General features: G+C 44.9%; 1 protein-coding gene across 1 annotated transcript in view; it reads left to right on the forward strand.

The window, feature by feature from the left end:
• The first annotated feature begins 1825 nt into the window (after positions 1 to 1825).
• AFF3 (ALF transcription elongation factor 3) overlaps positions 1826 to 27008 on the forward strand; it is a 565373-nt gene continuing 540190 nt past the window's right edge. The window contains exon 1 of the mRNA XM_068973380.1: positions 1826 to 1890. Coding sequence (XP_068829481.1) covers positions 1838 to 1890 — 53 coding nt within the window. The 5' untranslated portion in view covers positions 1826 to 1837. The remainder of the gene's footprint in view (positions 1891 to 27008) is intronic.

A 27008-nucleotide genomic window follows, 5' to 3' on the forward strand; every position in this document is an offset into this window, starting at 1 on the left:
CAGCTTGTAAAATAACAATTCTTTTCCCTCAAACCGTGTTGAGGGAAACTCCTTTCTGTCAGACTCTGCCTTCCTTTACTGTTTTACCTCTGCACATTAGTTATGGATGCTAATGGAGGAAGGACATTAGAGCTGGGGGAAGGCAGCAGGGGGTTGAGCGTTTTTGGTAATCCAACCCCAAACAGGAAAGAATTCTCCTTGGTCCTTTCTTCTCCTGCGTGTGCTCCAGACTTAGTTTGTTAATCCTCATTCAGAGGTCAGGGAGGTGAGGAGGGTATAATTCCTTAGGCTTGCCTCCAGATGGAGGGATCCTGTGACTTCGTGCTACCCAGGGGTCTAGATTTCTGGCAGCCTCAGGCAGTGGTTCCTCCTGTCTAGAATGAACAGAAGGGGAGCGTGCCAGAAGGCTCCCTACGGCAGGGCCTTGGGGGGTTGGGTGCAAGGGATGGGTATTACCCTGCCCAGCGCTGCTCTCTCCAGGAAGTCTTTGGGAGCTTGGGCCAGGCTCCCAGCGCTGTGGCCGAGAGGACGGGAGAGTCAGGAGGCAAAAGTGAGGTTCTGGGTTTGGGCCAGCTATCAAGAAACAAACAGGGCTAGGGCGCTGATGAGACTCCGGCTTCTCAGCCCTTACACCAAAGCAAGGGAGGGGGAAGTGACCTCTAAACTCCAGGAAGTAGTGATAATAAGAAGGACTTGGTTTTTCAGGAGCCACCGTGACACCGTCATCCTTCTGTCACACAGAAGATAGGGCTGGAAGTTTGCAGTCAACCCCCAGAGGCCTGTCCCCCTTCCCTGAAAGAAAGAGGAAGGAGATGGGTTTCCAGGGTCAGGCCAGCTGGAGCACTGGGGATGGGGGTACCTTCCCCAAACTGCAGGTCCGCTCAGAAGAGGTTTCATCCCCGACCCCCTTGATTTAACGTAACTTATTGGCTCCAGATATTTTAAGCGGTTTGTTTACGGCGCTACTGCAGGCTGCACCGCCAACTCGCTCCGCGCCTGGAGCCGCCAGGGCATCTCCCAGCACCCACTCAGGTCGGCAGCCGCCCCATCGCCCGGCCCGCGGCGGGGGGCGCCCGGCCGGGTCAGGCGAAGACCGGATCCTCCCCAAGAAGTGTGTGCACCCGCGGGTAGGGGGGAGGCCGGGCGGGGCCGGGGCAGAAGATGCGGCAGCCCAGGACTAGCTCTGCGTCTCCGACCCTCCGCGCCGCCGCCCGCCCCTCGGCCCGGCTGGCCGGATCGCGCCGGGCGCCCCCGGGAGGCCGGGGTCGCGGCGCGGAGCGGTACGCGGGGGTCGGGGCGGGCCGGGCGGCGCGGCCTGCTAGCGGTCGGGACCCGGGGGAGCCGCGCGGGGAGCGCAGGGGCGCGCGGGGCGGGCGCGGCGCGGGGCTCACGGCGCGCGCGCGTCTCGGCCTCGCCCGCGCACACGCGCCTCCCGGAGGAGAAAGGCGGGCGGGCGGGCTCGGAGCGGCGGCGGCTGCAGCGGGCCGGGCCGGGCCGGGCCGCCGCGAGGGCGGGAGGAGGGGCGGGCGCGGGGCGGGCGGGGTGGAGGGGAGGAGGAGGCGGTGGCGGCGGCGGCGGCGATCGCGCCGCTCTCTGCGGTGTGTGCCTGCGCGAGCCGGCGAGCGGGTGAGTGCGCTGGCCGCCGCCAGCCGCCCGGCCGGCCCCGAGGCGGGAGGGGGGCGCCGGGAGCCCCGAGCCGGGGGCGGGCGGCGGGCGGGCGGCGGCCCCTCCGGCGCGGCCGGGATGCACCTTGAGCGGCGCCTTTCGTTGCAGCGCGCGGGCGTCCCGATCCTCGGCGGCGGCGGCGACGGCGGCGGCGGCCCTGACACCTCCCACCATGGACAGCTTCGACTTAGCCCTGCTGCAGGAATGGGACCTCGAGTCGCTGTGGTGAGTCCCCGTGCCCGCCGCTTGGGCGGGCGCGAGCGGCGAGGGGAGACTGTGGCGGCCCGCGCGCCCTCACCTGGGTCGGGGGTTCGGGCGACCAGCCACCGTGGGGGCGGGGAGGGTCCGGGGCGCCCGCCGCGCCGGCTCCTTCCCGTCTCCCCCAGGGGGAGGCCGGGCCGCCCGCTTGTCTTCTCGGCCCCCGTTCCCGTCTCCTCCCCACGGTGCTGTCGGCCCCCCGCCCGGGGGCCGGTGATCTGGGGAGCCAGGGGCAGAGCGCAGCCTTGATAATACACCGATTTCTAGAACGTGTCACTAGTGCCGGGGATCCACCCCTCGGTTCCCCCACCCCGCCCGCGCACCTCTCACCTCCCTTCCCTCCATTTGCGCACCCCGTCGTTCACATCAGCGACCCCCTGGAGTTGAGGCTGCTGCCAAGCGCCCTTAGAGGATGCTCCAGCCTCCCGCCTGTCTGCGCCGGGTCCTGGCGGCCGCAGCCGTTCTATCTCTCCCACCCACTCCCACCCGAGATAGAAAGTGAACCCGAGGGCAGTGGGGCGAGTGCTTCTCCGTGCGGGAATTCCGGAGGCCCTGGCCTTGGGAGACTCATTTCCTCGAGGTTCGCAATCCCTTTGGGCTCTTTCTTCACACCTCGCCTGGCCACACTCCTCCTGTCCCCGCTCCAGCCCACTGGCGCCCCGTGTGTCCCTTTATTCCGCGCTCACGGCTCGCAGCTTGGGGAGCGGGCGGCCTGGCGGTAGCCCTCGGGGTTCTGTGGCTCGGGCTCCTCACATTGCGGAGCTGCTGTAGGTAAAGCGCCGCTGGAAACAGTTTAATTCTAGTTTCGGGTGTGTTAAAAATCCCATTGGCTGCTTCCACATCCCTCTTATCCACCGCCTCCCCCCATCTCCTAAATGTTTCCAACCAGCCCTATTCAGGTGGTAAAATTACTGCCTGCATATTCCTGGAGGAACTTGTGTTATGTTTAATATTTACGGAATGAACATCTGTGGAACAAGCATATTAACTGCATTCTGTTCTGCCTCTGGAAATCGCTTATTGTAGAGCTGAGGTTTGGTTCCCCCCATCCCTTTTCTTCCTTAATTCAGTAAAGAGTTCACATGTGTCTAAAACTGCAAGTGGTGTGCACATGAATATGCAGTGTGCAGTTTTACAGCGAAACTGCTGTTTGATTTATAGACCATATAGATGATTTGTGGATATGTGTATGTTTCCCTTGTTTCATGCTTCCAGGGACTACTCTGTCTAAAACCAGGTGTAACTAACTAAACTGGACACAAAGCTAGTGCATTGCCAAACAGTTTCTTATAAAAGATACGAGGATGAGTAAGTGCAGCTTGCTCTGCATAGTGCTGACACCTATAAAATACACGAGGATGGACCCTAATGTAATAAAAGTTTTATATATTACACTGGAAACTTCAAAGAGTCAGTGTAAAAAGAATATGAAACATGTTATTACTCTATAAAAGTCGCTAATTACTGTGTTGTTGCTTCTGGGGTTATTTCAGTCTTTCATTTATAGATACTTATTACTTTACAGGTTTACACTTTGAAATGTTGGTTTCTGGCACAAATTCAGTAGGTTTGGAGATAGAAACTGCTTTAAAAATGACTTTTGCTTTTAAAAGGCAGTTTTTCAGTCAAAGGAAAGAACTTTTTGTTTTGGTAGGTTTGTAGGCTTCTTGTCTGCTTGCTGACTCAAAACTGAAGCCCCCTTATGACTCTTACAAGGGATATTTTGAAATTATCAGTCATAATCTGTGACTTTTCCAGCACATGCCTAAGCTCTCTTTTCCTCTGCATCTTTAGTTTCTGGCTGAGTTACGGGGAGCACAGTTACACAAAAAATGTCTGTTGAATTGACTTGAAATTTACATTAGCTACAGTACTTTTATTATTTAAAAGAATTAAAAAATAAGTGGGTTTTTTTTAAAGTTGGTGTACATGCAGTCAGATCTTAATTAATCCATCAGTTTCTCTTTGGCTTATGAAACTGTGCAGGCTTTCTTGATTAAAACATAGTAGAACAGTTTGGCTTGACTGAGGGAGCATTTCTAGTTTGCAGACGCAGAAGTTACATCTTCTAAGAGCTTATATATTTCTGATCAGTTAAAGCGAAACCAAACTCCTTAAGTATACATTTCTAACATGGAATGGATGCTATTTTCTAACTCAGTTTTATGGTTGACTTTTACGTTTTTCTGTTTTTAAGTTTATGGTTTACTTTTAAGCTTATAGGTGACCCCAAATAACTAACATTTGATTACTTTCTGTGGGTCAGAACATTTTCATATCCATTGTTTCCTTACTTGAATCTCATAACAATCCCAGAAGTGGTAAGTGGTGGTAGTCCCATTCTACAGATAAGGAAATAGAGGACTTGAACTGTAGAATGACTTTACTGAGACTATTAAACAAATGACAGCAGAATTTTTAAACCAACATTTACCAGAAACTTAGCCAGACATGCTCTAAGTACAGTGCACACACTTAGCATCTTTAAACTCTTTTCTAAGTACATTACATGTCTTAGCTCATTTAATTTTCACGACAACCTTAGGCAACAACGAAGAACTGTTTTTATTCCCAGTTTACAGATTGGGAAATTGAGGGCTGGGAAGATTAGCTGACCTGCTCAAGGTCACACATCTAGAAGTGGAGGAGCCATGTTTGAACCAAGCATTAATTTCAAAGCTCAACTTTTCTGATTTTAAATCCAGTGTATTTTCTAAAGTATTCCCATTTATGGGAATGCAGATGTATTCCCATTTTATGAGGGCAGGTCTGGAATTTGTTACAAAACAGAATCTTGATGAAGATTCTGATATAAATATTAAAGAAAGAGAAGGTCAGAGCCCTAAATTATATTAATATAAAATTAAAGATTTGAAAACAAAATACCATGATTTAGGAAGTTATATCTGCTGCCCTATTTGAATTAGCTTATAAAATGTGTATAAATTTAAAATAGAGTCCACTAAAACTTTCTTTCTTTAATCCCCTTTAGGAAAACACTGTTCTTTAGGGGGGAGGGTGGGGGCGGAGAAGGTACTACGGCAAAAGAGAATGGGATTTTAACAGTGTTTTCACTGCTGGACATCATTTTCCAATAAAACAAATTTGAGTTTATTCGTTGTGACTGTGCCCTTGAACCTGAGCTGGCTTAGTCTAGTGGTCACTGAAAGCATCCCCAAATGACTGCAGAGACTATATGAACTAAAGAGCCCAGTACTGTTGAATTTAATCTCCTCTGCTTCCTTGCACACCCTTTCCCCTCCTCCCCTCCCCTCCAGAAACCCCCATTCTTTTTTTTCAAGGTTGGGGGGGAGCAGAGATTTTGAACCTGAATCATCCAGATAGCAGTTTCAGTTTTTCTTTTCAGCCATACCTTAAAGTTGAGAAGGGCTGCCCTTATTCCCACTTCTACTTCCCATTTCTGGTTTGAATCAGGAGTGGAGTTTGGAGCAGGTGAAGGCATGCATCCTGTGCCCAGTTCCCTAGCTTCGTTCTTAGAGCTGAGTCCCTGAAGAGCTGGGGATTCAGTAAGTTTACAGGGGCAGATGCGTAGAGGAGCCGAGCCCCTTCTCAAATTCCACCTCTGTCCCCTCCGTCCCCTCTTCTTCCAGTTCTCCACGAGCTTTTCATCAGCTGCTGGGCATGTACGCCATTCCTCAGGGCCTTTAAAATAAAGACCATCCCTTTGAATGGCGTAACAGTTGCTTTCATTTATTCACTTAACACATTGTATTGATCATCTCTTAAAGACAAGAGCTTGTGCTGGTTACCACAGGGAATGCAGAGAAGAGTAAACCGTGAGTTGTGCGTGTTATTGTCTAGTGGAGATGAGACAAGTACACACATATAAAAGGAAGGCTTCAACACTGGTGATTCCGAAGTGAAAAAGACCATATTTGGGACCAGAGTGGGTGGGTGGTGGAGGAGGGAAAGAGGAGAAATCGAGTTTAAAAAAAAGGCTTCCGTGGAAAAGGTGGCCTTTGAACTAAGCCTTGAAAGATGAATGGGATTTTTACAGACGGTGGGGGTGGGGTATTGAGAGGACATAGCGGCATCTTGGGCCAAAGAAAGAACTGGAACAAAGGCTTTCATGGTGTCTCTGAAAGATCCTTTTATGAGTCATGGTGGAATTACCTATACCAAGTATTTCAAAGATTCAGAACTCTGTAATCATGACGTGCTTTCAGTGACCGAGATAAGCTTTCCACACTGAACTTAAGTCAAAATTGTATCTAATCTCCGCTAAATATAGACACATGTTAGTTACTAGGGAGAAAGTCTGTTGGAATAAAATAGTAAATATTCAGATCCCTCTCTCCTACTCCTCCGCCCCAAAGCTTCACATGGCCCAGAATCCATTTCTTTGGGTTCCAATAGGCATTCTACTTTATATTCTTTCCAAGTGGAACCTTTGAAGTTGTAATGAGTGGATCATATCATGCTCATCGGTTTGCTCAGTGAGCATTCACAGAGCATTAGGCAGCCTCTAGGTTAGGTGTCAGAGAGCGGTTGCTTTCACAGGTTTTCTGCCATGACTCACCGTAGCAAGTATGTTTAACACTGCAACCTACCACATCATTTGTGTGCCCACAGACTCAGAACTGAAACAAGTGTCACAAATAACACTTGCCCGCATTATGGGAGATGTACTTTGGTATTTTATATTCTGTTTTTAAAAAATTTCTTATCCATGGGTTGAAACCTGTAGTTTAGGAGGAAAAACAACAACAACAAACCTACTGTAGTAATTCAAAGGACAGTGGATTTGTAGGGAACTTGAAGGAGAATAAGCCATTCCGATCAGTATTTGCTATAGGAAGAAGCTGAGGCTGCCCTGTTGCGGGGGAGGCAGGTTTCCTTCGTGGCTCCAGCGTCAAGAGCTCGCCTGCCAAAGCAGAGACTTGAGTTCTATCCCTGGGTCAACAAGATCCCCTGGGTTGAGAAGGAAATGACAGCCCACTCCAGTATTCTTGCCTGGGAAATCCCAAGGACAGAGGAGCCTGGGGGCGACAATCCATGGGGGTCACAAAAGAGTCGGACACAACTAAGCCGCCGAGCAACCACAACAAGGGTAGGGGAAGAGACCTTTAGGGCAGAGGGGCCTTGAAAGGCATCCTGGAGAAGTGGACTTTCAGAAGGAGAAGGTGAAAGGGAGGAAAGTCCATATGGAGGGAAGGTTGTGACTAGAAATAAGGAGGGAATAAAGCGTGGAGCTTGTTGGATGAAGTTATTGACTATTAATAACTCAGCTGGGGCTGGACTGCACCCCTGTAGGGGGACGGGGAGCCAAGCAGAGGAGCCACTAATCGCGTAGTCTCCATATCTTCCCAGGAGCGCCGGCGGGCCTATTTGGTTGTCTTAAAAATCAGTCACCTTTTTCCAGGCCTCCTGAGGCTCCCCCCATGAGGGGTCAGAAAGCAGCCCCTCATTACTGATATTGACCCTCAGCCCCTTCCTCTAGCTCCAACAAAGCAAACATTTTCAGGCCTATCCCCACTCCTTCTGTAAAGTTGGCAGCAGTTTATCAGAAGGAGAGGCGAAACTGGTACCCAGCACCTCCACTGGGCGTGGCCTGAACCCCAGGCGTGCTGGAGCCCATTGGTCCAGAGCAGTCCTGTTGGCTGCGCTCCTTCTCATTGGCCGAAGGTGGAGGATGGTTGCCTGCGGGGCCCATCATTGGCCCAGAGCACGCATGCACAGAGCGTGGAAAAGGGCCTCCCCAGGTGCAGGCAAGAGAAAGTTTACAGCAGAGCGGCTGCCAGGGCCAGGGCACGAGGGCTGCGCCTTTGGAGGGGCTAGTGGCCAGTGAGAGGTGGGAATCAGAGCAGAGCTGAGCGCGGAAGCTGAGGGCTGCGTCCCTTTGTGGTTCCGTGAGTGGTGTATCTTGGAGGAAGCCAGGGTGGGGTGGTGGGGGAGACTGATTAATTCAAGGCGCTGAAGCTGAGGACCCAATTTCTCAAACTGGGTGTCAGGATGATGGGGAGGATGCGCGCTGGATGTGCAGACGAGCTTTAACCAAGGGTTTTAACCAAGTGCCTTTTGATGACGCTGAAAATGAGTCTTGTGTGCGAGGAAATGATTCCTTCCTGTGTTCCAGATTCTCTTCTGTGAAAATGTAGGAGGGTTATAAAATGCTAAAAGTCTATTTCGGGAGAATGTCCTTGTGAACCAGAATGGATCTAATCAATGGCACTTTAAATTTAGCAACTTGAACGAGGCCCTTTGGCATAATTTTGGTTAAAATAACAGTCAAATTAAGAAAAAATTCCCTAAAAATGAAATGCAGGATTTTTTTTTTTTTTTGGAGGGGGGGATAAAGCTTTGATGGCAGAATCAGGGCCATAAAAGATGATTTTAATATCATTTAATGATAACATAATGTTTCCTTGATTTGTTTCAAAGTGGAACCCATAAAACTTTAGTGTTGTCTTTTCTCTTTTGTTTGGGAATTTAATTGAGGTTTCTGAATTCAGCTGGCTCCAACCTTGCTTTCTGTTTGGCCCTGGGCAGCTCAGGATCTTTCTCATTTCCTATTCTCAGTCTTGTTTAATCACTTATAAAATGACGGCTCTTATACCGGCCTACCTCGTAAGGTTGTGATGTTAAGTAATGAAAGTGTCAATTGCTTCGTGAAAGCTACACGCAGTTCTTTTATACCCTTTACTTCCTTCAAAATGTCTCTTTATCATAAACAGGGAAGGATACAGAAAGGTCATGTTGGGTCAGGTCATCCATCTGGTGCAGGGTCCTGTCCCTGGCAGCAGGACCCAGGGACCTTTCTGAGTAGAGGTCAGGAGTTTTTCTTAGTTGTACATCACGGTTGAACAGACAAATATGTCCTTACTTACAGCTGTACTAGTAACGTGTAGATATATTAACCATTACATAATCTTTGATGTTTCGCTGAGAATGTATTGAATTACCACCCATTACATCAAATGACTTCATTTGGCTCTGTGGGTCTCATTAAATTATGTCAGGCTAATCATAATTTAGTTTCAGTAAAAACAGAATAACACAGTTATACCAGGATGAGAGGGTACCACACCATCCGAGGAGCTTAATGGGTTTTAGTCTATGGAAACGAAATACCTGGGGACGTGAAATACCTGGGGATATGATAGGGGCTCTGAGTGTTCCCAGGTATTACACTGGGTTGTCCGAGGATGTCATTGAGGTCCGTGGGCGTGAGTGACAAGGCTGTCTCAGAGAGTATCGATGACCTGTCCCTAGGAGGCTGAGACCCCCTTCCAGGGACTTGGTAGAACGCGTTTCCAGAGTAAGTGGACTGGCGGCAGGAAGTTATCTCTGAGTCCTTCCAGCCTCACAATTCTGTGATCATTCCTATCACATGCAAGCAGCAATCAAGGAGAGCCATAGTCATTCATTGTGCTCACTTGTGTATTTTGCAGTTCCTCCACTCGCATGTGGAGAAGGGCGTGGAGGGTACTCAGGCTTCTTCGAATTAATTTCTTCCCAGGAGGCTCGTTGTTAGCCGAGGTAAACAACAGTGGCTGTAATTTGGTGACCACACTAACATAGCAACTCAGTTTACAGCTATGTGCTTAACTTGAACTGAAATCATTTTATTTTTCCTGTTTTTATGGACAGGAAATAATGTCTGAAAATCCTCTGGAGGTTGTCATGGGAGTCTGTTAGTCTTAGGTAAATTTTTCTTGTCATACCTGCACTGTTTACCTGAGGTATGAAGTGACAGACCAAATTTTCTGTCAGCGTTCATTGAAATGATAATTAGTTACCTGGCCATTTAGATGGAAAAAGGCTTTATTCTAGTCAACCATCAGCAGTTCTGGGGAAATAATCTGTCTACTTTTGTTTTAGGATTTCAAGATATATTTATTTTTCTATAAAATGTATCTTGAGGAAGAAAAGACTTAGGGCTTAGAAAATAGTTCTGCAGTACAAAGGTCCATATAGTTACCTATCACTCAGGCCAGCGCCTCTCAGGGGTACCTGCATCTAGATACCTTGCATCTCGATAAAATATAGATTCTGATTTAATAGGTGCAGGGCAGGGTTGTCGCTGTTGTTCAGTCACTCAGTCGTGTCTGATGCTTTGGGACCCCGCTGCAGCACACCAGGTTTCCCTGATAGGGTTATGAGTCTGCAGTTTTAATCAGCTCCCAGATAGAACTGCTGGGCCTTAGACCAAACCTTGAGTAGCAAGAAGTAAAAAAATAAACATTCCTTTGAAAAGAAACTCTTTAAAAATTTTGCATCATCTTCTTTTTGTTTTGAGAAGGCTCTGCATAATAACATTACAATTCCACAGTGCTGGGAGGTTACATTTTGATGCGGCATTTATTTTATTTTTGTGAGTCTTCCTAATACAATTTTGATGAGTGAGAGGGTGGTTAATTGTATCCTAGTGGGGATATAGTGGGAGATAAACATAAAAACCTAAGTAAACAAAGTTTATAATAAATAGGCTAATCACTTTTTATAGCCGTCAACCCTTCAGAGACAGTCCTTCTGTATTAGGAGACAGTGCTTAGAGTGACTGGATTTAGAATTTTACAAATACTCTGTGTTTCTCAGGAATCTCACAAACATTCCTGTAGGTGCCCAGGACTCAGACCAAATGATCCCATTCTCTTTAGGAAGAAACTAGGGGTGGGCTGGTGCAGGGAGGTGGCAGTGATGGGGGAGGGGGTAACTATTTGCAGAATTACTGCACTACCCTGTGGCCATAGCTGCAAACTGCACCTTTCCCAGTGTCCTAAAAGAAATCACAGCTCAGCTCCAGGTGGAACCCATGGTGGGCTCAGAGCCTCTGGGGGGACCGTCCCTCACTCAGCAGAGTGCCCGAGTCCATTAGGCAGTCAGACTTACCTGCTGTTTAGCCATGTTTAATTTCCAGTCCTGTTTCATTAGAAAAATAAGTGCAGATGAGACTGATTATGTGAGTAAATACAGCACAGTTGACTTTGAGTGTACTGTGAGCTTGGCGGGAAATTTATTTACTTTATCTTCTTAATGAGGGTGTGTGTGCATGCAAACACATACACACACACAGATTTTCGTTCTCTGAGATAGGCATGGAGGACTGTAGCTGATAGGAGCAAGCCAGATTGGGCTTTAGCAATCGTGACTATTTCAGATTTGGAAGACAGAGCTGACTTTTCAGGAATGATAGTGACTAGTTTAAATTGTGCAGCCTGAGACGCATGTGACCCCCTCAGAGGAAGTGCTCCCCGTTGCTTTTAGCCTGTTGTTTGGGACAGCACTTTGCGTTTGTGCTTTTAGTGGCTGGAATATTGCCTTCTACCTCATAATCCATTGTTATCCAATTGCATTTAACCATTTCCTGTAGTAGGCGACATGAGATTCTGTGTAACTTCTTCCGATAGGGAATAAGTGAGAAGGAAACAGCTGCCCCCAGGCATGGAGACAGATCAGACCCAGCAGAAGGAAGCAGGGGTTTGGTTATTGCTTAGATTTATACTGTTATCATCAAATTAATGTATTTTCTCTCACTTTGGAGAAAACATTATTTAATGACTATCAATAAAGATACAGATAACGGAATAGCCAGGTGATTTGCACAGCTTCCCCAGTCAAGGAGGGGAGGCTCTCAGAGTCAGTGGTTTGCTGTGTTGGGTCCTCAGTGGAAACAGTGACAGATTTTATTTTCTTGGGCTCCAAAATCACTGTGAATGGTGACTGCAGCCACAAAATTAAAAGATGCTTGCCCCTTGGAAGAAAAGCTATGACAAACCTAGGCAGCATATTAAAAAGCAGAGACATTACTTTGGCGACAAAGGTCTGTATACTCAAAGCTACAGTTTTTCCAGTAGTCATGTACGGATATGAGAGTTGAATGATAATGAAGGCTGAGCAAGAAGAATTGATACTTTCAAATTTTGGTGCCAGAGAAGACCCTTGAGAGTCCCTTGGACTGCAAGGAGATCAAAGCAGTCAATCCTAAGGAAATCAATCCTGAACACTCATTGGAAGGGCTGATGCTGAAGCTGAAGCTCTAATACTTTGGCCACCTGAAGAGCCGACTCATTAGAAAAGATGCTGATGCTGGGAGAGATTGAAGGCAGGATAAGGGGGCAAAAGAAGATGAGATGCTTGGATGGCATTACCGACTCAATGGGCATGAGTTTGAGAACTCCTGGAGATAGTGGAGGACAGGGAAGCCTGGCATGCTGCAGTCCATGGGGTCGCAAAGAGTCCGAAATGACTTACTGACTGAGCAACAAACAATAACAGCAAGAAGAAACACCCAACTGTTCCTTTGGAATAAAAAAAGCAATTGATAGTGGTCAGCTAAATTCTGAACTTTGGCTATGTGATTCCGAATTGGGGCTTGACTGATGAGATAGGCTGGCCTGTCTCTGCAGTTCACTGAAATAGAGGCTCAGGATCCAGAATGGGTTGGTCCATCCACTTTCTGAAATGTGCCACTTAGCCCCTCTTGTGGTCCACAGCAGCAGTGGAGATGAGGATTCCTTGGATGGGAGGGTGTAACTTTAGAGACCCTCTGAGCCAAGTATGTAAGCAGGCTGTAGCATCAGCAGTGATGGGGAAACCATACCTCTTCAACAACCTCCGTATGTTAACAGTTTTCTCTCTTTGGTGGAAAATTGAACAGTTACTAGTTGTGTGGCTGGCTGGCTGTGGAAGTTCAGCATGAAGCCTTTGCCTGGCTCCCATTGTCTGGGCTCATGGTGGGGTGAGGAGGGAACATCCATGCTATCCCCAAGCACCCTGATCATCTGCTGGTCATAATATTGGCACTCGGGGCAGATGTTTTCTGCAGTGGCTGCTGAGTCCTTCTCAGAATCACCTCCATGTGCCAGAGTGGGCGGCTCAGCTGGACTCGTGTGTGTGTGTGTGTGTGTGTGTGTAGACTCGTGTGTGTGTGTGTGTGTGTGTGTGTGTGTGTTTTCATCAAAGGTAGATCCTTTCCCAGAATATGGTATGGCTTCTTCTGAGAACTAAATCTTTTAGGTGACTTTCCTTTAGAGTGTGTGTTTGTTTTTCAGTAAGTAGACTTTAATCTTTTAGTACAAGCAGAGTATCTGAGAAAAGTATCTTATGGGAAAGCAGTGAATTTTACATACCACTTTAGTCCCTGCCTCTCCCCTCCTACCCCGCAAGTTGAATGAAAACTTCAAGGCTGAGTTAACAAGTTCTGAATATGGAAATTAAATATTTATAGTAGAAAAAGAAAGTATGGTAATTTCATTTCTACTATTTGGGTAGATAATTAGTTACATAAATTGATTTCTATTCTTTTCTTTACTGTTATCCCTCAGCAAGATAAAAGTAATGTTTTAACATCCTGAAATAGTATATACAATAATCTAACACAATATGTATGCCTAAGCTGCTCTTCATCCCTCTTTCTCTAGATTTATAGGTTTCTGGATTGAGATTATTAAGCCAGACACAGAAATAAGCACCACATTTTTAGCCCGTGGTGTTTGTGTACTTAAGCTTCAAACAGATTATTTCAAATAATCTCAGTAGTGTTTGTACCTGTTTTAATAGGGAACCCAGTGGAGTACATTAAAGACTACCCTCTCCATTATGGAGTTTTAGGGAAGAGTTCCTGGGGAAAGTGACATTCAGTTTGAGTTTTGAAGGATGAATTGGAGGTAGGCTAGGAGAAGAGGGCTGCAGGTGCAGTAATGTAAGTAAGGTAGAGAGGTGCAGGGCAGTGTGTTGTGAGTCACTGTGACAAGTGCAACTGGGTTGTGGGTCTGAAGCGTTCCAGGTAGGGAGCAGCAGGAGGGGAGGTTGGGGTGCAGAGGGCCCCACATGGCATTTCAGTGAGCTTAGACATTGTCCGGTAGGCCGGGGACTGCTGTGTGACCAGGGGAGGAAAATGGTCCCACTTAGATTTTATTATTATTTCTAGAAGGCATTTGGCATGGGTGAGTCTGGGGGCCGTGATGGGCCATGTCTGGAGGATCAGGTCAGGCAGGAAGGATAGAGGGAAGAGGAGGACGAGAGAATCTGTAGGGAATTACACTGGAAATTTTGCTGATTGACTTGTTGGGGGAATAAGGGAGACTGGGGCAGGGAGGGCGGCGAAGATGCCTTTAGGATGTTTGGCTTGTGTGCTGAGGTAGGAGCATAGGGAGGAGCAAGCTGAGTGGGGCGGATGGAGTGTTTGGATCTTAAAGTGTTCCATTTGAAATCCCTGTGGACCGTCCAGGTAGAGTTGCACTGTTTGCTATGTGGTAGTGACCTTTTGAAAGAAGGCAAGGACAAAATAAATATTTGGGAGTTATCATTATATAGGTGCTAGTGACAGTCATGTAATTGGACAGGATTACCTAGGAAGAGGGAGGTGAGAATACGTTGGCTGAGGACCCAGAGGAGCAGTGGGTTGGAAGGCAGTCTGGGCAGGTGGTTAAAGAAACCATCAGAGAAATGGAAGTCAGGAGAGAGTGGGATTCATAGTTGGTTGCTTTATTTTACGGAACTATAGTTGATTTACAATGCTGTGTTAATTTCTGCTGTGCAGCAGAGTGATTCAGTTATCAGTTCAGTGCAGCTCAGTCATGTCTGACCCTTTGCAACACCATGAATTGCAGCATGCCAGGCCTCTCTGTCCATCACCAACTCCTGCAGTTCACTCAAACTCATGTCCATCGAGTCGGTGATGTCATCCAGGCATCTCATCCTCTGTCGTCCCCTTCTCCTCTTGCCCCCAATCCCTCCCAGCATCAGAGTCTTTTCCAATGAGTCAACCCTTCACATGAGGTGGCCATCAATAAGCTTTAGCATCATTCCTTCCAAAGAACACCCAGGACTGATTTTCTCAAGAATGGACTGGTTGGATCTCCTTGCAGTCCAAGGGACTCTCAAGAGTCTTCTCCAACACCACACTTCAAAAGCATCAATTCTTCGATGCTCAGCTTCCTTCACAGTCCAACTCTCACATCCATTCATGACCACTGGAAAAACCATAGCCTTGACTAGATGGACCTTTGTTGGCAAAGTAATGTCTCTGCTTTTGAATATGCTATCTAGGTTGGTCATAACTTTCCTTCCAAGGAGTAAGCGTCTTTTAATTTCATGGCTGCAGTCACCATCTGCAGTGATTTTGGAGCCCCCAAAATAAAGTCTGATACTGTTTCCACTGTTTCCCCATCTATTTCCATGAAGTGATGGGACCAGATGCCATGATCTTCGTTTTCTGAATGTTGAGCTTTAAGCCAACTTTTTCACTCTCCTCTTTCACTTTCATCAAGAGGCTTTTTAGTTCCTCTTCACTTTCTGCCATAAGGGTGGTGTCATCTGCATATCTGAGGTTAATGATATTTCTCCCGGCAATCTTGATTCCAGCTTGTGCTTCTTCCAGCCCAGCATTTCTCATGATGAACTCTGCATATAAGTTAAATAAGCAGGGTAACAATATACAGCCTTGATGTACTCCTTTTCCTATTTGGAACCAGTCTGTTGTTCCATGTCCAGTTCTAACTGTTGCTTCCTAACCTGCATACAGGTTTCTCAAGAGGCAGGTCAGGTGGTCTGGTATTCCCATCTCTTTCAGAATTTTCCATAGTTTATTGTGATCCACACAGTCAAAGGCTTTGGCATAGTCAATAATGTAGAAGTAGATGTTTTTCTGGAACTCTTGTTTTTTCGATGATCCAGTGGATGTTGGCAATTTGATCTCTGGTCCCTCTGCCTTTTCTAAAACCAGCTTGAACATCTAGAAGCTCACGGTTCACGTATTGCTGAAGCCTGGCTTGGAGAATTTTGAGCATTACTTTACTAGCGTGTGAGGTGAGTGCGATTGTGTGGTAGTTTGAGCATTCTTTGACGTTGCCTTTCTTTGGGATTGGAATGAAAACTGACCTTTTCCAGTCCTGTGGCCACTGCTGAGTTTTCCAAATTTGCTGGCGTATTGAGTGCAGCATTTTCACAGCATCATCTTTCAGGATTTGAAATAGCTCCACTGGAATTCCATCCCCTCCACTAGCTTTGTCTGTAGTGATGCTTTCTAAGGCCCATTTGACTTTGCACTCGAGGATGTCTGGCTCTAGATGAGTGATCACACCATCGTGATTATCTGGGTCGTGAAGATCTTTTTTGTATAGTTCTTCTGTGTATTCTTGCCAACTCTTCTTAATGTCTTCTGCTTCTGTTAGGTCCGTACCATGTCTGTCCTCTATCAAGCCCATCTTTGCAAGAAAAGTTCCCTTGGTATCTCTAGTTTTCTTGAAGAGATCTCTAGTCTTTCCCATTCTGTTGTTTTCCTCGATTTCTTTGCATTGATTGCTGAAGAAGGCTTTCTCATCTCTCCTTGCTATTCTTTGGAACTCTGCATTCAGATGCTTATATCTTTCCTTTTCTCCATTGCTTTTCACTTCTCTTCTTTTCACAGCTATTTGTAAGGCCTCCCCAGACAGCCGTTTTGCTTTTTTGCATTTCTTTTCCATGGGGATGGTCTTGATCCCTGTCTCCTGTACAATGTCATGAACCTCATTCCGTAGTTCATCAGGCACTCTATCTATCAGATCTAGGCCCTTAAATCTATTTCTCACTTCCACTGTATGATCATAAGGGATTTGATTTAGGTCATACCTGAATGGTCTAGTGGTTTTCCCTACTTTCTTCAATTTAAGTCTGAATTTGGCAATAAGGAGTTCATGATCTGAGCCACAGTCAGCTCCCGGTCTTGTTTTTGCTGACTGTATAGAGCTTCTCCATCTTTGGATGCAAAGAATATAATCAATCTGATTTTAGTGTTGACCATCTGGTGATGTCCATGTGTAGAGTCTTCTCTTGTGTTGTTGGAAGAGGGTGTTTGCTATGACCAGTGTGTTCTCTTGGCAGAACTCAATTAGCCTTTGCCGTGCTTCATTCCACATTCCAAGGCCAAATTTGCCTGTTACTCCAGATGTTTCTTGACTTCCTACTTTTGCATTCCAGTCCCCTATAAAGAAAAGGACATCTTTTTTGAGTGTTAGTTCTAAAAGGTCTTGTAGGTCTTCATTAAACCGTTCAACGTCAGCTTCTTCAGTGTTACTGGTTGGGACATAGACTTGGTTTACTGTGATATTGAATGGTTTCCCTTGGAAACGAACAGAGATCATTCTGTCGTTTTTTTGAGATTGCATCCAAGTACTGCAGTTTGGACTCTTGTTGACCATGATGGCTACTCCATTTCTTCTAAGGGATTCCTGCCCGTAATAGTAGATATAATGGTCATCTGAGTTAAAATCACCCATTTCAGTCCATTTTAGTTCGCTGATTCCTAGAATGTCAACATTCACTCTTGCCGTCTCCTGTTTGACCACTTCCAATTTGCCTTGTTTCATGGACCTGGCATTCCAGGTTCCTATGCAATACTGCTCTTTACAGCACTGGACCTTGCTTCTATCACCAGTCACATCCACAACTGGGTATTGTTTTTGCTTTGGCTCCATCCCTTCATTCTTTCTGGAGTTAGTTCTCCACTGACCTCCAGTAGCATATGGGGCACCTACTGACCTGGGGAGTTCCTCTTTCAGTATCCTATCTTTTTGCCTTTTCATACTGTTCATGGGGTTCTCAAGGCAAGAGTACTGACGTGGTTTGCCATTCCCTTCTCCAGTGGACCACATTCTGTCAGACCTCTCCATCATGACCCGCCCATCTTGGGTGGCCCCACAGGGCATGGCTTAGTTTCACTGAGTTAGACAAGGCTGTGGTCCGTGTGATCAGAATGACTAGTTTTCTGTGATTATGGTTTCAGTGTGTCTGCCCTTTGATGCCCTCTCGCAACACCTACCATCTTACTTGGGTTTCTCTTACCTTGGATGTGGGGTGTCTCTTCACTGCTGCTCCAGCAAAGCGCAGCTGCTGCTTCTTACCTTGGACAAGGGTTATCTCCTCACTGCCACCCCTCCTGACCTTGAACATGGAATAGCTCCTCTCAGCCCTCCTGCGCCCACGCAGCCACCGCTCCTTGGACGTGATTCAGTTATACATGTGTATATATTTGTGTTCTTATTCTTTTCCATTATGGTTTGGCATACAATGTTGAATATAGTTCCCAGTGCTGTACAACAGGACCTTGTGGTTTGAAACTGAAACTGTTAGTCGCTCAGTTGTGTCTGACTCTTTGCAACCCCATGGACAGTAGCCCGCCAGGCTCCCCTGTCCATGGGATTCTCCAGGCAGGAAGACTGGAGTGGGTTGCTATTTCCTTCTCCAGGGGATCTTCCTGACCGAGGGACTGAACCCGGGTCTCCTGCGTTGCAGGCAGACAGATTCTTTACCATCTGAGACGCCTTGTGGTTTACCCATCCTATATATACTACTTTGCATCTATTCCCACAGTCCATCCCTCCCTCTCCTTGCTTGCCCCAGTGGGCAGCTGCTTTAGAGGAGTCACCTAATGTGAGGAGGCTGAGGTGGTTTTTTGACTCAGAAGGAATTGGATGAGGCTACATTGCCAGGAAAAATTAGTGGACTTTTCTCATGGTGAACTGTTGAACACAGATTATTAAAAATGTTTTCAACCAGACAAGACTGACAAAGTCAGGTGCCCTGGAACATAATCAGCCCATTTGGCCTCGGGGTTTCTTAGTTTTTCTTCATAAGGAAGTACAGTGAGCCCTTCACATGTTCGGTAGCTCAATTAATCTTCCTAACCTGTGAGGCCAGTTCTGTTATTCCCAATTTTATAGAGAGGGAAACAGTACCTTGCCCAAAGCGCCACAGATAGTGCAGGCCGAGCTGGGGGTTTAGCCCAGGTGGTCTGGCTCCAAGGCCCTTCCTTGTGGCCATCGTCCTATCAGAAGTTATCTCAGTATCTCTGAATGACAGGCTTAGAGGATATGGGTTCTGAGGTCCCTTCTGACATTATCTGTAATTTATATGTGTATGCATATACATGTGGTCTCCAACAGGTACAATAAGGTATACATGGAGAAACATCTTGAGAGTTACTTTCAGCTTTTTAATTCAGGATGAATAATATACTGTGCCCAATTATTGTATATTTCAGATAAACGTAATTCTAATCAAGCAGGCTTTCCTATGCTAGGATTGTCTGGAATTCATTGTCATTTTAGGTACTGCTCTTTTTGTCAGCATTTCAAACATATAAAAACTTTGTATCCTCATAAAACCACTAATTTGACAAGTTTTATGGATGAAGAAAATGGTCACAACTGTTCACCCCAGCTGGTCCAATCTACCCCAACACCTAAATGTAATTTTATTAATAAAAATAATGATACGGTAGACAGGTTAGTAAAACTACCTTATGAAAGTAATTTGAAACTGTGTAAGTGATTCTTTTTCATGCGGAGTTTCTTCTCAGTTTCTACATAAAGACAGTCTCTTCAAGCTCTGTTACTGCTTCTATGAAAAGTGTTACCTTGATGACATGGAAAGAGTAAATAGGCTTAATTTGTGTCACAAGATATTTGGGTGAAGTAAAGTTGATAGATTCTTGGCATAAGGAATTGTGACATGTTGAAACAGGTGACAAAAATAACTTTGAATGCCTCCTTTAAAAATCCTTGAACAAGACAGTTTACATTTTAAGGAAAAAAATCTGCTTGGCTGATAAAATTCCAGAACACTGCCGTTTGATAACGGGAAGGGCAGAGGTTTGGAGCCAGCATGTGGTGGGTTCTGACTAAGCCATTTACAAGGTGTACTACCTTGGGCTAGTAACCTAAATTCCCTGTTTCCTCACCTCAGTTTCCTCATGTATAAAATAGGCAATAATGCCTATGCAACTGATTTGCTATGCAGATTAAATAAGATAATATAGCCCAGCACACAGTAGGTCCTCAAGAAGTGGTAACTTTATTATTCATGCTTTTTTCGCTGTCTTAGTTTTTGCTTAATTTTTTTTTCTTTTTACTTAATGTTTTGATTAGCAGTTGTTTTCAATGATTGTATCCATTCTGTGGCTGAAAAGATACTTAGAAGCATTTATGTGAGTCCGTTTGTATCTTAATTTTGAGGTGATAACTTCACCGCCCCAAAGGTCTGTGCTCGAGTTTATCTGATGACTGCAGAACACAGTCTTAGAAGATGGTCTAATACTTTCTTCTCTTGAGGGCAAGGATTCCTTCTGGCTCCTCAGTGCTAATATTAAACATGATGAGCCCTGTGCATTGTGAGTGCTAAGAACTACCTGTTTTAAAAATTTATTATATGTGTTTTAGTTAAGATAGAGAACAATTAAAACCGGAACTTCAAAACTGGTGAAGCAATTATATTATTGTTCAGTTGAGGTGGACTTAGGAGCAATGACTATGGATAGCCCAAATGGCAATATTTGTATTCTTTTCTGTCAGTACAGACTGTGATCATTATTTCAGATGGATAGCTATACCTTGACCTCATGTCTCTACTTCAGTCCATATCCATATGCTTGCTCACCAGTCTTCAGTCATAGAATGACCCCAGATTCTCCAGTGGGATGACTGTTCCTTGTGGTCTTGGTACAGTGACCCAAGTCATGTAGTCCTCATTTCTATGACTCCAGATTTCCCTGCTTTCTATTCTCTGGATTTCCTTCTTTCATCTCTGCGTTAATCACTGATGTAGAACATGGGAGAGCTTTACATCATATTGCTGGGTCCTGGCAAACCTGGAGATGAGTCATGAAGTATTTCTTTCCTACTGAAATGGGAAATCAACCTCCCCTAGGAGCTGTTCATGACATCTCTTAGGTTTGTGTCCCTACAGGTGAGTTGCACTGGTGAAGCAGGTTAAATGTTAGGGCTGCAATTTGTATCCACCAGCTTTTGTCAGGCAATGCTCTGGTAACAAACACCCCCCAGATCCCTGGCTTCTGGTTGCAAATTGTTGTTCTTGTCCGTGCTACATGCCAGGTGAAGGTCAGGTGTGCACTAGTGTCTCTTTCATTCCCAGGCGCAGCCTGACAGAGTGCACTCTTCTGAAATATGCCATCCTCTCGATAGAGGGGACAGAGATCTTAGCTGGATGTGGAGTCTGTCATGAGGCTCCCATGCCATTGGCTTAGTAAGTGGAAACGTCAAGCCTGACCTCAGTTGGAAGGGAAAGTATCCTTCTTTTCCAAAGCAGTACTGCAGGCCACATGCCAGTCAGCAGGGATCCATGTTCTCTTAAAGGGAGGGTGATGAAAAAGTGGAAAGTGGAATAGTCTACTATGTAACTAATCAGTGTGTAGCTGTGTGTGTGTGTGTGCATATATATGCATACGTGCATGCTCAGTCATGTCTGACTCTTTGCAACCCCATGGACTGTAGCCTGCCAGGCTCCTCTGTCCATGGAATTTTCTAGGCAAGACTACTGGAGTGGGTTGCCATTGCCTTCTCCAGAGGATCTTCCAGACCTAGAGATAGAGCCTGCATCTCTTACACTTCCTGCATTGGCAGGCAGGTTCTTCACCACTGCATTGAGGAAGTCATATATATATATGTATATGTATATGTATATGCATATGCATATGTATATGTATGTAGACTTCCCTGGTGGCTCAGTGGTAAAGAATTTGCCCACAATGCAGGAGACCCAGGTTCGATCCCTGGGTTGGGAAGATCCCCTGGAGGGGAGTATGGCAACCCACTCCAGCACTCTTGCCTGGAGAATCCCATGGACAGAGGAGCCTGGTGGGCTGCAGTGCGTAGGGTTGCACAGAGTCAGACATGACTGAGCAACTAAGCAGCAGCATCATGTATGTATGTATAAATGTTTATATGTATATATATACACACACACACATATATATGTGTATATAGTTAATCAGTGTTTTTAGATTAAAGAAAACAGCAAGATTCAAAGAAGAGTTTATAGAACTGTCTGGTACATATTCTTTTATATTATAGAAAATTTCTGCCTTTTGGCCTGTGGTTTTCTTTTTACTGGCATTTATCATCTCTTTTGAATTTTCACTTTGGAAAAAAGGGACAGATGATAAACCCAAGTGAGATGTTTTCATCCAAAGTTCCAAAGCTTCTGTGTTACAGACTTATAATATTAGGGAAATTGTTTTTTAAAATATGTGTTTATTTAAACTTTCATCTCTAAATAATTTGCCTCCACCATGTAGAAAAGAATACTGTTATTCAATTATTATGTCCTGATTTGTAAATTAATAACTTGACATTGCTTGCCACTAATTATAATCAAGTTGTGAATGAGGAGCAAAATCCGTATACCTTGGAAGGGAATCAGGCAATAAATTATCTGCTTTACAGAAAAAGTCTCATTAATGCCTTCTTTAACTGAAGCTTTACATATAGCTTGAACCTAGTTTTGATGTTTGAAAAAAATTGAAGTAACAAAAGAAGATGTGTGAACCTACAAGTACATGGGGAATGATAAATAACCATTGATGTGAATTAATGAGTGTGTGTTTATTGGGGTCCTAGAGTAGAGGATATGAAGGGAATTTCCTGGATCTTCATAGGATTTCTCAGAGCATAGTCATACCCCAGCCCACTTTATTCCTTACACGTTTTAGAATAGGCAGGGTCCATATTCAGATCTTTAGAAAAGAGCTAATATAATGCTTTTCTGAAACATAGGACAACTTGCTATGTATTTGGGGGTTATGTTACTTAAGAAACATGTTCACTATTATTGGAATAAGATGCTCTTCTACATTAATTCTAATGAAATTGAAGAAAGAGAGTCCACACCAATATTGTGACGTGCTTAAAATCTCCAGGAGACTGGGCCAAAGTAAAAATATAAACTTTATAAGTGAAAATGTAGTCATTACTTTCAGTTTGTGTGAGCATCAAGATGCAATATTTTGAACCAATTGCAACTGCTATATAGTACTTTGGGAAAGACCCATTAGAGAATTAAAACATGAGCAAATTAGTGTTCTTTAATGGGCCTAGCAGAAGATCTTTGTTGCTTCAAAATCTTTTCTAATTCTCATCACTTAACCTTCTTGGCTATATAAGCAAAAGATTTTTCCTTTCACATTTTCTAGAACTGTGTGTATTCCAAGAAACATATCTCTTAAATAGCAGATAGTTGAAACATCTAATATAAATTCTGAGTTTGATATGCCTACATCTCCGATGGAGATGAATGGAAATAAAAGAGCAACCTTTTTAGTTGCCAGTAATTATATATTGATGAAAGTATGGATGACTAATCATTTGTACTGTATTTTTTGTGTATTGATCTTTACCCTGCAACTTTGCCGAATGTGTTCATTAGTCTTGAGAGTCGGGGAGTGGTGTGTATGTGTGCATGTATCTATGTATTCCTTTGAATTTTAAATATGCAAGATCAGCTCATTTGCAAATAGAGATAGTTTTGCTTTTTCCTTTTCATTCTGGATGTCTTTTATTTCTTGTTTGATTGATCTGTTGGAACCCCCCAGTACAAAGTTGAATATCAGTGGTGAGAATGGATATTCTAGACTTGTTCCTGATCTTAGGGGGAAAACTTTCAGTACGATGGTGTCTGTGGGTTTTCATAGATGTCCTTTTTATCAGGTTGAGGAAGTTTCTTTCTGCTCCTAGTTTGTTGAATGTTATTATCATGAAAGTGTTTCATTTTGTCAAAGGCTTTTTCTGCATCTATTGATCTGATCATGTGAATTTTGTCCTTTATTGTGTAAATGTGATTTATTACATTGACTAATTTTTGTATGTTGAACCAACCTCGCATTCCCAGAATATCTCACACTGTCATGATGTATAATTCTTTTGTACCTTGCTGGACTCCTTTTGCTAGTAATTTTGTTGAATTATTTAAAAATACAGACATTTGTCAGCTTCTTTTTTATTATTACAAGCTCATGAACACTTGGGGAGAAAAATGTTGGTACATGACTCCTTAATGGAAATATGGAAGTTTCATTTCTGCTCATGCTCTTAATGACTGTCCTTTGAGTGATAATCAAATTTTAACATATGCCTACCTGAGTACTCACATTCAGAAACTTTTATATGATGGTTAGCTAAAGAGCTTTACCTTGAAACTTGCTTAAGAAATTCCCACACCATATTATTTCTTGCCTGATACATTCAGAGTTTAGGTCCTGACCTCGTGAAAGTCACTCAGGTTTTTGTTTGTTTGTTTGTTTTTGGTCTGAATTCCTTTGTTTTTATTTTGGGTTTTTTTTGAGTTAAAATATTTTTTACAATGTTGTGTTGATTTCTGCCATCAGTTCAGTTCAGTTCAGTCGCTCAGTCAGGTCCGACTCTTTGCGACCCCATGAATTGCAGCACGCCAGGCCTCCCTGTCCATCACCAACTCCCGGAGTTCACTCAGACTCACGTCCGTGATGCCATCCAGCCATCTCGTCCTTGGTCGTCCCCTTCTCCTCCTGCCCCCAATTCCTCCCAGCATCAGAGTCTTTTCCAGTGAGTCAACTCTTCGCATGAGGTGGCCAAAGTACTGGAGCTTCAGCTTTAGTATCATTCCTTCCAAAGAAATCCCAGGGCTGATTTCCTTCAGAATGGACTGGTTGGATCTCCTTGCAGTCCAAGGGACTCTCAAGAGTCTTCTCCAACACCACAGTTCAAAAGCATCAATTCTTCGGCGCTCAGCTTTCTTCACAGTCCAATTCTCACATCCATACATGACCACTGGAAAAATCATAGCCTTGACTAGACGGACCTTAGTCGGCAAAGTAATGTCTCTGCTTTTCAACATGCTACCTAGGTGATTTCTGCCATACAACAATGCATATCAGCCATCCCCATCCTCCCCAGCCTCCCTCACTTCCTCCCATCCCATCCTTTCAGGTCATCAAAACACAAGACTGGGCTCGCTGTGCTACGCAGCAGCTTCTCACCAGCTATCCGTCTCATACCTGATAGTGTGTATATGTTGATACTTCTTTCTCCAGTCTCTCCCTCCCCCACTGAGCTTAGTTTTCTAGTCAGGAAATAGGAATACGAGAAGCAAGTGAAACATATGATGTGAATGTGCTCTTAAGATATTATGTGATGTTAAGATAGAATTGTTTATATTTACTTAGGTATGTAAGTGTAATTACTTAGCAGTGGGTCCACAAACTCAGATACCTTCAGGGACCAGGAAGATGCAGTAATTGTCTGCACGTGCTAAGTTGCATTAGTTCTGTCAGACTTTTTGTGACCCTGTGGACTATAGCCAGCCAGGCTCCTTTGTCCACAGTATTCTCCAGGCAAGAATATACTGGAGTGGGTTGCCATGCCCTCCTCCAGGGGACCTTCCTGATCCAGGGATCAAACCCGCATCTCTTATGCATCCTGCGTTGGCAGGTGGGTTCTTTGCCACTAGCACCACCTGGGAAGCCCCAGGGAGAATTGTCTGAAACAGTTACATAATTAGATGCAATGGGGCCTGCGGCCAGTTGAATGCTTGGACACCTTGTTTCAGTACCTTCAAATTTAAAATAAAATGAAGGAAACAAGCCAACCCCCCACTGACCTGGCCAGACATCACACATCTTCCTCTGCGGGATTCCTGGTATAGCGAGTCAGTAAGAGAGTGTGAACCCTGGGTGTCTGGTTCTAGCTCCACCATGGAGAAGTTTCATAACCTCTCTGTTTTGTTTTTTCATTTGTAAAAATGCAGATAATGTACACCTTGCCTGTTCCAAGGGCTGTTGTGAGAGGCTGAAATGAAATAACATGTGAAAACAACCTGAAAACTATTGTCGTTTGCATGTTGTTGTTGTTTAGTTGCTGAGTTGTGGCCGTCTCTCTAGGACACGATGGCCTGTATGTAGCCTGCCAGTCTCCTCTGTCTGTGGGATTCTCCACGCAGTAATCCCAGAGTGGGTTGCCAAGTGGTCTTCCTGATCCAGTGGTTGAACCTGTGTTCCCTTCATTGGCAGATAGATTCTTTACCACTGAGCCACCTGGGATTAAAGCTCTATAAATGTGAGGACATTTGTCTTTTTCTGCTTCTGTAAATCTTTGCTTTCCAACAAAGATACTTTTCTTCTTAAGAAGATTCCATAGCCACACAATGGAAAACTCCTAAAGGCCAGCTAGTAAAGTCCCCTTTCAATAGTATAAGCTTGGTAATAGATGCAAAGCCCGTTTGATATATTTGCTGGACTTGAATTGTTACCTGCATTTTCCTCTTGACATTGCAGTAAAAAGAACTATGATCTTGTTTTTCTCACCATTACTTTCTCTTAGATATGTGAACACTTTCGACAGTACCAGCAATATGGCTCATAATTCTCACAAACCAGAGATGGAATCTGTAAGAGTCTTCTGTGGTTTCCTTAACAAATAGACAGAAAGTCAAAACTTAAGCTTTCTTGGTTTTCTGGTATTTGAAAGAGTGATTTCTGTAGTTTGTGGATGGCAGTAAGTCCAGTGCCAGTATCTTGAATTGTCTGTGGGAGGTTCTTCTGATGCCTGATGTAACTTGTGGATCAGACTCTGCACAAGGTTTATCTGGCCAGAGCAGCATCTGTCTCCTCAATCGGCAGGGCATTGTCATAGGAGCTCATGATTACGTTTATTGAACTGTGCACAAAACACTCAGAAGAGGTCATGTGGTCTCTACTCTGAAAACCATGAAGTCTGGTTGGAGAGAAACCAGTGTCCATGAAGTAGCTCTAGAAGCTAGACTCCTAGACTGTTAGGTCCGTGTGGACGGAGACTTGGGGTCATCTCTGCAGCCCGGTTTCCTCATTGTACAGTGAAGAACACCGTGCCCATAACACAGTGTTAATATCCACGGTGCAGTCCAGGAGTTCTTAAATCTAGCTGCTTCCCAGAATCACCTAGACATTCAAAGTCTCTAGGGTGGGGGACCAGGGATTTGTACTGGCTTATGAAAAACCCACAATCTCAGGCGATTCTGGCATAGCCAGTTTGCTGCATGGATTTGGGAATGGAAATGGTCCAGCTGGGAGTGGTTTTGGAGTTTAAGGTATAGAAATCTCAGTGAAAGGCCAAAGGCCCTGATGGAGAGCTTGCATGTTTATGGTCAAGGGATAGGCAAGCTGTTAGGGAAGAGTTGGGAACTGGCATGGCTAAGGTGATGAGAAAGATGTTTGCATCAGACCAGCCTCTTGTATAGAAAGGGGCTGAAGGGGAGTTCATACCTTTGCTCTGACAAAGAGCTATGACAGGCTCAAGACATTCTGATGTCACTTTGACTTGTGTGTGTGTGTAAGGTTT

Source organism: Capricornis sumatraensis, chromosome 1 (genome assembly GCF_032405125.1).
Source record: "Capricornis sumatraensis isolate serow.1 chromosome 1, serow.2, whole genome shotgun sequence".
Classification (NCBI taxonomy): Eukaryota; Metazoa; Chordata; class Mammalia; order Artiodactyla; family Bovidae; genus Capricornis; species Capricornis sumatraensis.